At 32.7% G+C, this 15,725-nt stretch overlaps 1 protein-coding gene across 1 annotated transcript in view; it reads left to right on the forward strand.

The window, feature by feature from the left end:
• Positions 1-15,725, forward strand: part of LOC118202479 (uncharacterized) — a 116,165-nt gene that overhangs the window by 46,507 nt on the left and 53,933 nt on the right. Inside the window, 2 exon segments of the mRNA XM_085826759.1 lie at positions 12,660-12,789; positions 12,879-12,959. Coding sequence (XP_085682885.1) covers positions 12,660-12,789; positions 12,879-12,959 — 211 coding nt within the window.

Here is a 15,725-nt window from a genome sequence, read left to right on the forward strand (position 1 = left end):
ATGGGCGTTTAAAGCCTGCTTCACTGAATATGCCAACCTGGCACCAATGCAACAAGCCATTAACTCTAACCTAGGGATCGTTACTTTTTTCAAAGGTACAACTCTAGTTTTTGCTCTAACAAAGTAAATTTTTACCCCTTGAAAGGTTCTTGTTCTAAAAAAAATACAGGTGGCATATGCCTCTTTGCACGCATCTACGAAAACATGCATCTCAGTGGAATCATTTATTTCAACATAATATGAGATTTCGATATCTCTTAATGCATCTATTTCTCTAAACCACCTTTTAAAAGACATTTGAATATTATCTGATAATGGAGTATCCCACTTTAGATTTAAATTCCACATTTCCTGCAATAAAAGCTTACGTGGTAAGATTGCAGGACACAACAGACCTATTGGATCAAATATTTTCTGAACTGTAGCTAAAATGATTCTCTTAGTAAAATTCTGATCTTCATTTACAAGATCAAAGTTTAAATTACACTTAAGAGTGTCCTTATCAAGATCCCACAAAATTGCCAATACTTTCGTGACACCAGTACTATTAGAAACATGCTTACATTTTACATTACTCTCTCAGTTTCTTAAGTTAAAGCAACCCCGTGACAAAATATCTTTTGCATTTACAATAAAAGTTTCCTCCTCCTCAATATTTGCAACGCCAAAAATACAATTGTCCACATAAAAAGAATGTTTCAGTTTTTGTGCTATAGCATCAAATTCAGATGGTACATTATCTAATAAGTGTGTAATTGAGGCTGCTAATAAAAAGGGACTCGACTTTAACCCAAATACTTATCTGCGATGTCGGTAAACAATCTGTTCACTCTTGGACGAATAAAAAAACCTCAAGAAATCTCTGTTGAGGGACTATACTTAGCATCAGAAATGCTTTCTCGATATCTGAAGATAATCCTATTGGATGAATTCGAAACCTATCAAGTATGTCTGTAATTATTTCTAATAAGTTCGAACCCTTATACAAAAAGGTTGTTCAAAGAGGATTTACCACTTTCTCGGGTTGACGTGTCAAAGACAGGTCTGATTTTTGTAGTGGTATTGTCCTTAATTACTGGCCGATGAGGTAAAAAATGTCCCTTCTCAGTATTTTCAGTTACATTCAATTTTTCCCATTTCCGGAAAATCGTAGTAGATTCTTCTAAAAATGCTTTATCTTGTGCTCTCTGGCACATCCTTTTATGCCACTTCCAAGTTAAATCTTTATTTGTCGGCAAATCAGCCACATCAAATTTAAAAGGTAAACAAAGTTCATATCTACCGTTCAAAAGAATTTTCACATTATTTTTAAACTCTAAAAAACTCTATAATGTTCCAAAACTCTATAATGTTCTAAATTCTTTCTATTATTTTCAATGGGATATGAAATACCTAGGGATTCTAAAGACCATAAATCTTTTATCGAATAATTACTAACATACAACGAAATTGCATTCAAACCAGTATCATCATTGCTATCTCCAAATGACTCATGCTTCCCAGTTAACACATGTCCCAAACAAGTGTCAATAAAAAATAACCCTGACTCCAACCGAACAGATTTATAATTAAATAAAACGCCCACAATATCCGCTCCCAAAAGCAGACTGATCTCACGATCAGAAGAACCCAAATCAGACAAACTGACGCCTCTATCTTTCTGTTCATTATGAATTTCACTATCATTCACTTTTGGCACTGTGCCACAAATTTTGCTCTCTGATAGTGCTTCGATTTGAAAGGAGAAAGTTTCATCTAATGCCGAAATCAACAAATTATAAACATCGTGAATCTGCGTTCGCATTTCTCTTTCCCCGAATAACGAATGCTTCAGTTTAATTTGCCTTAGTGGTTTTAAATTTAAATTCTCTACTAATTTTTTACTGACATACGAATGCTGAGAACCTGTATCCAGTAATGTACGTACTTTAAGCTCAACATTCCTAAATTTAATTTTAACTATTAGAGTCATTAAATAAACATTTTCTATTTTACAGTTATTAGTTAATGTACTGGTTTCAGTTACGTCACTTCTAGACTTTTCATTTGCGCTTTTTTCTTGGTGATTGGGGCACATTAAAAATGGTGATTTTTATTACAGTACATGCAAGAATTTTTTACTTGACATGTTTTACAAGTGTGTCCTAATCTGAAACATCCAAAACAGGCCCCTTTTTTAATTAATATATTTTTCTTACCTTCTAATGTCATATTTCTAGCAGAAAAACATTCTTTAGTTGGGTGCCGTTTTTCACAAAAGAGACAGTTAAAATTGCGCTTACCTGGGCTCTCAGAATTTGATGTACTTACTAACGCAGCTGCGGTGGCGAATTCTAGATTTTTATTTAGCGTATCCTTTTTCTTAGAAATATGATTAGAACCAAACCCAGTGCGGGCTAACACGACCATTTCTTCTCCTTTCACTTGTTTCAGAAAATTCATCAAATTTTTCAGGCATCGGTCATCAGGCTGAGGTGCTTCTTTTAAATTTCTGTTTCTCTCCCAAGCAATTAATACTTCTTCGGGCAGGCAGGATTCAACTAAAGGCGCTAAGAAATCACCATACTTCTCTTGCGCTCTTCCAAGACTTTCTAAAGCTCTAATCTTGGTTTCTAAATCATCATAGAGAGTGGAAAGATCCGTCTTCATACGTCCACTGCTTGCATTACGCATAACCATGCTTAGAAGATCTCTGACGTATATCTGTACAAGTAAGTCTTCTCTTCCAAACCTCTCTCGAAGCTGGGCGATTGCTTTCGGATAATTCGACGCCATTGCCAGAAAGCTCTCCACTACCCGTGTGGCTTTGGACTGAGGAACAACTCCTTGCAGGAGTTGCTGGAATTTATCTTCATGGATCTTCGAAAACTGGCTCCAAAACGTCAAAAATTCTTTTGCTTCGCCGTTGAATTTCTTTAGTTCGATCTTCGGCAGTTTAAATTTGCACTTCTCTGGTACTTCAGTAGGTAAAGGATTCTTCAACAGCTTTTCGATGTGTGAACACAGTTCAAAATATTTATCTCTATAAGGCTCAGCTGAAATAAAATTAGACATTTTTGTTCGGTTTTAAGCTGTGTAAGCTCCATTTTCAATTTATTTTAGCTCTTATCGCGCCCCACGAATGATATGTTACATAATGCGTTACGTTCGAACAATGGCTAGCTCAGAAGGGATTCATAAGTCATCTACCCGATGAATTAACAGCTATCTTATCATAAATGGAGCACTTCATTTAAACTTAAGGAAAAGGATTTATTTACACATAAAGACAAGTTAATGAACAAGAAATATTTATCTAGCTACAATATCTATCTAACCACATCGTGCAAACATCGTCCTTAGCTAACTAAACCGCAACTGTTCGTTTTTCTCTGGTGTCCCATGACGTCAGTCTCTATCTGGCTTTTTATTCGCTGTTGTAGTGATGCCATTCCCAACAATGACTATTTATTTATGGATGAGAGAGACAGGGTAAAGATGAGCCAGAATACAGTGGTATGGCTGAAGATATATGATGAACTTTTCATGTTATCCGACAATGAAAATTTCTAAGTTCTTATGTATGTCATTTCTTTTAAATAAACAGAATTTAAGTGCATGTAGAAATCTAACATTTTCATGCTCATCTTTTCCTTATTTTTATATCAGGCGTGGACTTTATATGTTGAAGTATACAGTAGCTAAAAACTTATTATAATACAATAAGCTCTGGAAGCAAATATGCAGGGTGAATAAAAAAGAATTATCCTGTCACATATTATTACAGCAAATACTTTAATTCGCACCTGTGATACAGGAAATTAAAACTGTGACAGTCCGAGTTTCTTGTTGTATATGATATCTTTTTGTTATGCAACCCACAGTCTATAGTTTACTTTAGTTTCAGTCCATACTTGAAGCATATCGGATGTTACTGGTGGAACAACATGGATAAGTGGATTTAAAGTTTATAATGGTGGTATGGTGGCACAAAAATTTTACCATATTTCAATGCAAAAAAGTATTCCAAGGTGTGATGTCTAGTAAATTTGGAGATCAGATGAGGAATAGATTGTTGTTTGCGCCTTTTGATTACGGGCTGAGGCATTTTTAGCTTAAAGGACTACATTACATGCTGTAACCATATGTAATTAGATTTTTTTAAACTTAATTATTATGTATTTAATCATGTATTTAAATTCAGACATAACGTGTGCAGTATTTATTCAAATGTTACATAACAGCAGATTCACCATTCAAACTCAGTTCAAACTTTTCTGTAATATAAATTGTAGCAGAAGACTGTATTGCGGCTGTTTCAAAACTCAAAGAATTTCTTATAAATAAATGGAAAGCTAGAGAATATTTTTGAAATCTGTCATTTATTTTATTTTGCGTATGCTAAAATTACAAACGCTTTTAACTTTCCTATTCTTTTCCCCCATTCTTTGCTACCTTGACTTTTGCACAAAGTTATTTGTTGTCATTTCCTGACACCCTGTTAATTACAGAATTTAGGGAAATTTTTGCATTCTTTACCAGCATTAATAATGTAGTAACATTAATTAGTATTTCTTCATCGTCCTAAAAATAAGGCAGCACACATAAATGGTCTTTGTATGAAATCTTTGAAATAATTTAATTCAAATTAAAGGCGATTTATTATTTAACCCTTTGCGGCATGGTGGGTCAATATATGTCCCACCTAATTAATATTTATTTTCTCAGTTAGCAATTTCCATTAGAAATTTTCTAATCTTTTAAAAATAATCTATTTTAGTTATTATTTTTCTCAGTATATGTTACTACTATACCAGGGCTTAAGTTTATAAGCAAAAAATATTCAAAATAGGATCACAAGAGTGATATCCATGTATCTCGCATTTTTCCATATTTTAAAAATTTTGGTATACAATTTATGATATGTATGATTCTTTTTAATATTCAAAGGTATTTTATTTTCAAAAATCTTAATTGGATTCAATATTTTATAACATTAATTTTGCAGTTGAAATAAGTGGGTTAAAATTTGTCCCACCACACACTTGAATTTCCGCTCAATAGATGGCAGCACTCATGATTATTTTTTCTTTTCTTTTTCGCATCTACTTTTTTCGTGATTGTGCGCGCTTTTACATCCGTTGTATGCTCTGATGTGCTAAAATGTCTAGAAAAAAATTAACAACTCAGGAAGCTTTGGATCTTTTTGCTGAATTGCCATCCGATTGCGACTCAAATGCTTCAGATGTCAGTTCTGATTCAGATGAAATTGAAATCCAGGAGAGAATAACTGAGGTTGAAGTTATTGCTGAAGAAGAAAGGGAAGTAGGCATAATTTGTTTCTCTTTTTAAAGACACAGACCCATCTATGCATGTGGCACTGTAAATATGGATCGGAAGTATCTACCCAAATTTTAAAAGACTAATTTATGTCAAGAGAATATATAGACTTTTCAGTTAGTGATGATTCAATTTATTGCATAAAATGGAAGGATAAAAGATCCATTTCTATCCTGTCTTGCTTGGAAAAGGCAACTGAAATGAAAGAAGTTAATAGAAAAGAGCGAGATGGAAAGACAAAAAAAAAGTACTGTGCCCAAACAGCATTATTCCATACAATAAGAATATGGGATATGTCGACTGATTGATCAACTGACAGACTATATGAAATAGACCGCAAAAGCAAGAAATGGTGGCACATGATTTTTTTTTTTTACTTTTTAGATGCGAGTATAGTAAACACATTTATTCAAGTTTGTTCGCGAACCTGATCATGATGTAAAAACAATGAAAGATTTTCTTCTCTCAGTTATAGAAGGTCTAATGGCACTTGCAGGCAAGAAAGAGCTGAAAAGAAAACTGAAATCCCCAGTTCAAATAAAAACTAAAATCCCGTTCGTACAACCAGAAAAAAGACTAAAAAATGTAAGTAAAACGCCAAAGAGAATGAGCAGGAGAAGATGATGTGCATATTGCAGCATATTGAAAGAAGAACGACGAACATTTTGGATGTGTGAAACATGTGAAGTGCCTCTATGCTTACAAAAGAATGAAACAACATGTTTTTCAAAGTTTCATGAAAAATGATTTTTTTTTTTTTTTTTTTTCAATTTTAATCATATATAAATGTTTTTGATTCAAGTGCCAATTTTAATAGTTTATTTGGTATCATGTGTACGAGTATCAAATTTTAATCTTAAAATAATATTCAAGAAAATATTTTATTTTGTTCCTAAAATTTAAAAATATTAAATATATACTATATGCAAAATGTGCATATGTAAAATTTTACAAGTCATGCGTATATGCAAAAAGTACAAAATGCATTTTAGTGTGTTTATTATGAATATTTTAGAATGCACGCTTTATTTTGTTTATTCATTCCACATATGATTTTTTTTCCTGCTATACACCAATATGCTATAAGATATGTGCTAGTTGCATGGTGGGACAAACGGTATCCCACCTTCCACCGTAAAAAATAAAAGCGCAGAATTTTTTTCAAGCCTTAAAGGCACTTAAGTAAGTCTATCTGACTTATTCTAAGGCATTTTTTTAAAGATTAAAATATATTTTAAATATGCGTGTCGCAAAGGGTTAAGTCTCTGCTTTCCATCCTGGCACCAGCCAAAGACAAAACAAATGCATATTATTTTTTTTAAGGTGTTTATGTTATGTTTTTAAAGGTGTTTTTGGGGTGTGGACGTTGTGTGGGTCATTTTTTTTAACATATATTTTATCTGTGAAGTTGGGGTGTGAACATTACACAAGCATATATGGTATTTACTGATGATAGTATGAGCTGCTTGATTTTCAAAGACACATAACAGTTGACTGTTTAGGAGTTTCTATTCCAAGAAATCCATCTTGCAGAAAACTGGGTGTTAAACAAGTTAATGAAAATTTTCTAAAGCTTCAAAATGAACGTGTTATTGTGAAATTAGAGACAGAAGACAAAGAAAAAAATAGACAAATAGACGAGAAAGTAGACAAAGAAGATGCCAGCTAAAGATCTGCACTGCAAAATCAGCAGTTTGTTGAAGGTATGCGTGGTTCATTTTGTTTACTATTACAACTTCGCTAAATCGAGACAAGCAGATGAATAAAACAGAATTAAAGTTCTTACCTTAATAATCCATGCTGCCGATGTAAGGAATGCGATCAATATTATTAGTACACACAAAATTACACATTTATTAGGTATAAGAAGAAAAAATATCTAGCAATGATTACAAGCGTTGTTTACTGTCCATTGCATAATGCAAGAACGAGTCATACACGGAGAAAATATTTCTCCTTCTTTTTGGATCAAGTCTAATTACAGTTAGCGGGGGTGAGGGGGAAATTAACGTCGGAGTGTACAGCTTTATCACTGTCGTTATGAATTGCTTCGCAATCTCCCACTCAATGAATTTTGTCCAGAGTATGGCCGATTCCTTTTAACAAAAATTCCAGCTGTTGTCTAGGCAAGGGTTTCGTGAACATGTCTGCATATATCATTTTACTGTTGCAGTGTTATAATTTAACAATTCCTTGATTTTGTAGATCACATACGTAGTGATATTTCACATCGATGTGTTTGGTGTAACTGCTTCCTTTTTCTTTTCTGGAAATATTTATGTATGATATGTTGTCCTCAAATACGATGTTAGCTTCCTGTTGAGCGAAACCTAAATCTTCCATCAGTTGTCTAATTCATTGTAGCTCCTGCAAGGTTAAGGTTAGAGTATTCAGCTTCTGTCAAAGATAAAGCAACACAATTTTGTTTCTTGCTTGTCCATGATACCGTACTGTTTCTTATTTGAAATATATATCTGGATATTGATTTTCTGTCAGAGCTATCTCCTGCCCAATCAGCGTCGCTGTAAGCTTTGATGACTGGTGCACCATTAGATTTTAGATGTAATTTTTAATTAATTGTAGCTCTCAGATGCCGGATGATTTTAATTATACCGTTCCAGTCTGATGTTGATGGATTTTCTACTTTTCTGCTAAGTATTCCAACAGAATTTGCTATGTCAGGTCTTGATACCGTTGCTAAATATAATCCATTGTAGCTCCTGCAAGGTTAGCAATGGGAGAGAATGCAATAGGGAAGCAATAGGAAAGCAATGGGAGCACTCCTAAAAGTGCTCCCATTGCTTCCCTATATTTCCGATTATTGTAAAAAATATCATCTTGGTTGTTTTCGTTCTTCGTAAAATTCGTAGTCATGGGTGTATAGCTTAGTTTCTTTGGTGACTCTCCGTTGAATATTTTGATCATACTCCTAATCCTGTTAGCTTGATGAAGTTTCAAGCTTCCGTCTTTTTCTCTTTCGGTTTCAATTCCTAGATATGTAGATGCTTCTCCAAGATTTCAAATGTCGAAATGTTCTTTGAGAATTCGTTCAACTTCTTGAATTGATTCACACTTGTCGCTCTCAACTAATATGTCATCAACATATACGATTATGTAAGTTCTTGCATTGTTCTCGATTAATGTGAAGGAACATAGATCAGCCTTTCCTTGAACGTATCCTTGTTTGCGCAGGATTTCAGCTATCTTTTGATTCCAGTTTCTGGCTGCCTGTTTTAGTCCGTAGATACTTTTATTCAGTTTACAGAAATTATTTGCTTCTGAAGCAGAGATGTAACTTTCTGGTTGCTTCATATATATATATCTTCTTTCAGATCTCCATATAGAAAAGCTTTTTTTACATCGAAGTGATTTATGTGCATTTTTTTTTTTTTTTTTTTTTTTTTTTTTTTTTTTTTTTTTGTTCTTAAGACTTTTGACCTGCTATTGCCAAGATAGTCCTTATTGTGGTATACTTTATGACTAGTGCGAATGTTTCATCATAGTCATGCCCAAATTTTTATCAGTATCCTTTAGCTACTAAATGAGCTTTATATCTGATAACATTTCCTGAAGCGTTGGATTTTGTTTTAAATGTCCATTTGTTTCCAGTTGCTTTCTTTCCTTTTGGAAGATCGACTAGTTCTCATGTTTTGTTTCTCTTCAGTGCTTCCATTTCTTCTTTTGTGGATTTTAACTACAGTTCCTTTTCTTTGTTTGGAAAAGTTTGTAGTTCTTGCCAGTCTTTAGGAACTTTGATTTCTTCATTCTTAGCCATGTATGAGAAACTGTTTGGTGGGATTTGTTTAGTCATTCTCTGAGATCTTCTCGGTAATAGGGGAATTTCTTCTGTTTCAATTCTTTCCTCTATTTTAGCATTTGGACATGGTTCTGTCAGTTTATTTTCTTCTATTTTGTTTCTATTTCCTCATGCTGATCATTTAATTGACGAGGCATTTCTTCTTTTTTGTTTTCATCGAATATTACGCTTCTTCTGATCACAATGTCGTTTGTATGTGGCATGTAAATTTTATATCCTTTAGTACGGTCACTATATCCAACAAGAATTCCTTTTTCTGCTCTTTTGTCTAGTTTGATTCTTCTCTGCTTTGGAACTAGACAGTAAGCTGTGCTGCTGTAAACTGTGATATGGTTTAGATTCGGCTTCTTATTATTCCAGAGCTCGTACGGTGTTTTTTCAACTGATCTTGATAGTAGCCTGTTTTGTAGATAGGTGGCTGTCATGATGGCTTCACCTCAAAATTCTCTTTGGAGTCCTGAATTGAGTAGCAAGCATCTTGTCATGTCCATTAAGTATCGATTTTTTCTTTCTGCTGCTGCCGCTCTGCTACAGAGGTTTGATGTTCGATTCCCTCTTTCTCTAGATAGTCTTCAATCTGTTTGCTTATATATTCTCCTCCATTGTCTGTTCTTAAGACTTTTGGCTGCTTTCCAAATTTGTTCTTTGTCATGGTTACAAATTGTTTTAATTTGGTGATAGCTCCATCTTTTGTAGCTAGCAGATAGATCGTTGTGTATCTCGAATGATCGTCAATGAATGTTATGAAGTATTTCTTTCCTCCTAGCGATGTACCGATTCATCTACAAATATCTGAAAGTATCAAGTCTAGAACCGATTTTGTTCTATAGTTGTTGAACTTGGGATACAACAATTCAGACATTTTCTTTCTGATACAGCATTCGGATTCTTTTTCCTTTTTGGCTTCTCCGTAAATCCTTATTCTGGTTACCAGATCATCATTCTTTAGCCTCTTGATTGCTTCATAATTTCTGTGTCCTAGTCTTCTATGCCAAAGATCTATGCTGTTTTTACTTCTTTCTGCAGCTGCAATTTTGGCTTTTCTTCTTTGCGATTCAACTATGGTATATAAATTTCCTTCTGCTTTAGCAATTCCTTTGGATTTATTTTTCTTCTTTATTCTGCAAATATCTTCTTCAAATTCAACTATAAATCCTTTCTTTGTAATTTTTCGTATGGATATCAATCCTCCTTCTAGATCAGGAACGTACAGCACATTCCCGAGTCTTACTTCTGTTTTGTTATCTTCGTCATCCTTACAGTATAAGTATCCTTCTCCAATACCTTCGAACTTCACCTGAGTACCGTTAGCAATTGTTATTTGCTCAGTTTTGCTTCTATCTAATTTAGTAAAAAAGTTTATGTTATCGATGATATGACAAGTAGCACCTGAGTCAACTGACCAGTTTGAGGTTTGAAATTAATTTTCTCTGGTGACTTCGAATGTGTAATTATCAGTCTTCTCAAGATTCTTATTTTCGTTTTCATCTTCATCTTTATCCTCATTTACAGTAACTTTTGTTTTCTGTTTATTTCTATAATTTCCTTTATTCGCTTGCTTTTCATTCTTGAAAAATGAGTTACTTTCGCTTTTATCTTTTTCTTTGTGATTATTTAAGAATCTGCATTCTTTTTCTATGTGTCCTAATTTTTTGCAATAATTGCATCTTCGTTGATTAAAATTCTTGAATTTTGTGTTAAAATTCGTTTTGAAAGCAGTTGTTTCTTCTGTTCACGTGCCTTCTTTTCTTCTGAGGCATTCATCGATGAGTTTCGTTTTTACATATTCCAGCGTTAGTTCTTCTGTGCGTGCTTCTAAAACTGTAATAAGATTTTTGTTGCTTTTTGGTAAGCCGCTTAGTAAGAGCGCTGCAATGTGACTGTCCTTTATTTCTTCACCAATTCCTCGCAGTTCGTCTATGATTTCGAGCATTTTGTTCACGTTCTTCGAGTTTGTATTCGTTTTCTGCTTTTAACGTATACAGCTTTCTGAGAAGGTAAAGTTTACTGGAAAGATTCTTTCTTTCGTGAATTTTCATTAATTCATTCCATACCTTTCTAGCTGTTGTTTTATTTCTTATGTGTACGGTTTGGTTGTCTTCTATGAGTAAAGTTATGGTAGCTTGTGCTTATTCATCTGGTTTTGTCCATTCGGCGTTTATTTCTTTTGGTGTATCATTTGCGATTAAATCTCATAAATTTTCCTTTTTCAGAATCATTTCAAGTTTGTATTTCCATACTTGATAGTTGTTATTGTTTAGTTTCATGATCGAATATTTATTTTCGCTGCTAGTAGCCATTTCTGCTTCTGTTTTTCGAATGCGCAGTACACAACTATGTAGTTTTGTTTCGCTTTCAAAGACAGGCCTTGGCTTTTCCTTTTTCGGATTATCCAGCGGTAATTTATGGCAAAGTATCTTTTCTGTTGGTAATTTTTTTTTTTCTTGATAGCTTATCTTGATGTATTTTATGCGCTGAAGTAAACATGCGCTCGGTCTCGTAATCTATTGTTGAAGGTATGCGGGGTTAAGGTATGCTATTACAACTTCGCTAAATCGAGACGAGCAGAGGAATAAAACAGAATTAAAGTTCTTACCTTAATAAAGCATAATCCATGCAGCCGATGTAAGGAACACGATCAATATTATTAGCACACACAAAATAACACATTTATTAGGTATAAGAAGAAAAAATATCTAGCGATGATTACAAACATTGTTTACTGTCCATTGCATAACACAAAAACGAGTCATACAAGGAGAGAATGTTTCTCCTTCTTTTTTTTATCAAATCCAATTACAGTTAGCGAGGGTGAGAGGGAAATTAACGTCGGAGTGTACAGCTTCATCGCTGTCGTTATGAATTGCTGCACACAGTTACCTATAAAGGACTATGTTTAAGATGCTTTCTCTCATTCCACCTACGTAAAAAAGGATTAGCAGTGGATTATACAATTGTCCTGTTTTTAGGACAGGCTGTATTAATGAAACTAATAAAAAAAATGTGGTGTTTTTTTTTTTTTTTTTCATGTGTATACATAAACTTAGAGAAACACATATTTAAGAATTTATAAAAAAATATTAATTTCTTCAATGCTTAGTGTGATATGCGTTAAAGTCAGTGTGAATATTACTTCAATCATCTTGGACCACCAGTGGCCGAGCAGTAAGTCACTGAACACTAGTAGTTTGGTCTAGGGCTCAAATCCCACCAAATGGGCAGGCTAAGACTTGAATATCCCTCAAAATTATTGGCATGATGGTGCTCTTCAAAGTTGGCAATGAGTACATGACTTTTGGTGGAGGGTGAAAATGATCAAAAAAGAAGCTATTTTCTTTAGAAATCAATTGTTGTTATTGAAAGAATTTATCTCAACTGGTTCATTTCAAGCCTCAGTGAGAGAAATAATATTTTTTAGGTATATTTTGATGTGTGGAAAATTGTTCAATTATTTTTAAGTTATGTGAAATGCTTTGAACTATGAATCTCTGCAAATGATTTATCTTCCCTGTCTCCCTTGTAGGAAAACATTATATCAGAATGTTTACGAATATGATCTTCCACTTTTCAATCCTGAATTGAAGGTATTTGAATTTGCACAAGCTGAAGATTGTAAATATGAAAATCCATGGAAAGAAAGCTTTAAGCAATTGGTATGTTGATATTATTTTAAGTATGAAATTTTTATTTTAAATATAGTGGGAAAATGATTTTTATTTCTTTTGTTTAAATTTTTTTAAAGTACCGAGGTATACATGTGCGCCCTGGCTATCAAGAACAGTACGACAGCAATCCAGACCATTATAGAGGGAGAAATATAACTGTAAGACAACATATAACCTTTATTTCTTTATTAATATAGTTGTAACATATTAGTTCTTCGTATTTATTTCATGTGCTTTAGCGCAGCACGATAATAATTTTGTTCGTAAGAAAATTTAATTTAACCTCAAAGGTGGGAAACATTTTTAACAAAGGAAATTCAATTTGGTATAGATTATAACATTTTTGAAATATTCGTGTAAACGTCAATTGTAATTTTACATTTTTTTTTTTTTTTTTTTTTTTTTGACTTCAGTACTAGATTTGATTATTTACTCATTAATTTTAATTATATTGCATTTGCTGCTAACCTGTGTCATAGCTATCTTCTTGCACCGAAAATATAAACAAAAGTATTACTGCAGAAATATCAGTTATAAAAAATGAAACTATTTACCTTTTCGCTGAAAAGGACTTATTAACGCAACTACCTCAGTATCAGGTACAAATTTTCAGATTGTGCCAATCTCTGGCAATCATGTCCATAACCATTCTTCCAGTAACCATGCTCATAGCAGTCCTTCATTTAAGGAACATTTTTATTTGTATTCTTTATTGTTGTATTCCAAAGTCTAGTGGTTTTTATAAACAAATTGTGATATATTTTGCCTGAGTTTTCAAATATGAGCTTGTGGAATTTTCCGGCAAATGGGTAAAATATCTGAAAGAGTACAGAATTTTGTTAAAAATTTTCTAAAAGGATCAGTGAGGAAATGCTTTTCCTCAATAACCATTGTTAACGAGGAGTGTACGATGCCGAGTTTTCGCAATTCTCTAATTTAAGCAAAAACTGATTACTGTGTACTTCGGGAGAAGAACATTGCAAAACAATAACAAGAACTTTTTAAATTGCTAAAGTGTGTTTTCATTTCATATGTTGATAATATTTACCGTCTTATGAGAAATATTGATAGTTTGGAGATCTTTCTAAGACAGGAAAACTACCAACTTGCACCCGATAAGTAGCTTTTACCCTGTCATCTGTAAATAATCGTGAAAGTGTGCTAGGGAGGTTTTGTTAATATGGTAGTACTCAAAAAACTGGTAAAGTTGAATTTTATTGGAAATTTAGTATAACAACGGAAATACTATTTCAAGGGGGTTTCCCCCCCCCTTGACTTAAGCAGTTAGTTTCTCTATAGAAGTAAAAACTTTAATTTTTTTATTTTTAATAAAATAATTTGTTATTATTTTATTAAATTTTGATTTGTTACTGGCATTTTAATGTAAACCACATGTGAAAATTTGTTTTTGATCCAAAGGTATAGTAAAAACTAGTTCTCAACTTTTGCCATTTAAAAAGCCAATGGTTTATTAAATCCCCTGAATTATTAGACAAAATGCTTTTATATGCAATTTTATAAAAAATATATATATATATAACTTTGCATAATAGAAAAGTTGACTTTTTAGCATAATCACTGGTGAGCTCGAGGGGGGGCTCAGCCGAGCTCTGTATTCGTTTAATTTGCAAGTCCCCTGGAAGACTGTTTTAAAGAATGATTTACACATATTTTTAAAATTTTAACTGTTATTCAAAAAATTTGAAAAGCTCTGAATTAATATAAAATGTGAGAGATATAAGCTTTGATAAGTGATTAAAAAATTTTATTGTATGTTTTATTATGCTCAATTGTATGGTTTATTATTTGAATTTGTTACAGCTTTAATTTTGACTCCATTGCCAAAGAATAAATTGTTATGTGTAATGTTAATTGTTTTGAAATGGGCATCAGCTTTTGTAGTTCAATATCCTTTTTCTGCTTTAGGGAAAGCAACAATAAAAATGCACTTGAATATCAATAAAAACAAAAACAAATATTTGCTAGTTACAAAAGAACCAGGAAATCTCAGTTACATTGAAATGGAAAATTATAAATTTGATTCTGTGAATAGTTGTGTGTTTTGACTCTGAAGAAAATTCTCAAGGTAATGTTGATAAGAAATATTACAAAACATTTCCTGTCTATATGGCTTAAGAAAATTTTTACAATCAAAATTACTTAACCCCTTGCTCTTCAAATTAAGCTCTGGTGCCACAATGAATAGCATTTTGACCGTACATTAATCATCAACTATCAAAGCAATAAATTTGGGGTTGGAAATCATAAAGCAAAAATCCAGAATTACGTTGAGGCTGTTGGGATGAAAGGAGATAAATTTATATCAGTAGGTAGAAATAAAAGAGAATGATTGAATATAATATTTGAAAATATGTTTTGAGAATCTGTTGTAATGGAGATGAATCGTATGCAGAACAATTTTAAAAAGTTTTTATTATTTGTTCTGCATACGATTTTTTGTCTTTTTAAAAAGACCCAAAAAAAAAAACTCCAATAAGTTGTAATGAAATGTAAGTATATTTTTAGTTATTTGAGACTGTATAATCAGCCATTTAATGCTTTGTTGAGCAAATGAAGTTGTGCCAATCATACACATCGTATAATATATGAATAAATATATATGTCACGTGCAACTGGTTAAATTTTGTAATATGTTTGAGAAATAAAATTATGTTTTATCAGTGAGCGAAAATGATTTATTATCTGGAAGGGATTCATAAATAGCTCTTTTTTCCCCAATTTCTGTGTAAATGCTTATTTTATATTAACATTTGAATAATTTGACACTTGACAATTTTTTTTTTTACTCCCAAATTGTTTCACTTATGCCTTTTGTGTTTTGTACAACTTTACAGGCTTCTAATGGCTTATGATAATGCTTTCAGATGCACATCATTAGGATTTGTTTTATCATTATCTGCATA

This window comes from Stegodyphus dumicola, chromosome 11 (assembly GCF_044657685.1).
Source record: "Stegodyphus dumicola isolate Sdum_Otavi_A_Nest chromosome 11, ASM4465768v1".
Lineage (NCBI taxonomy): Eukaryota > Metazoa > Arthropoda > Arachnida > Araneae > Eresidae > Stegodyphus > Stegodyphus dumicola.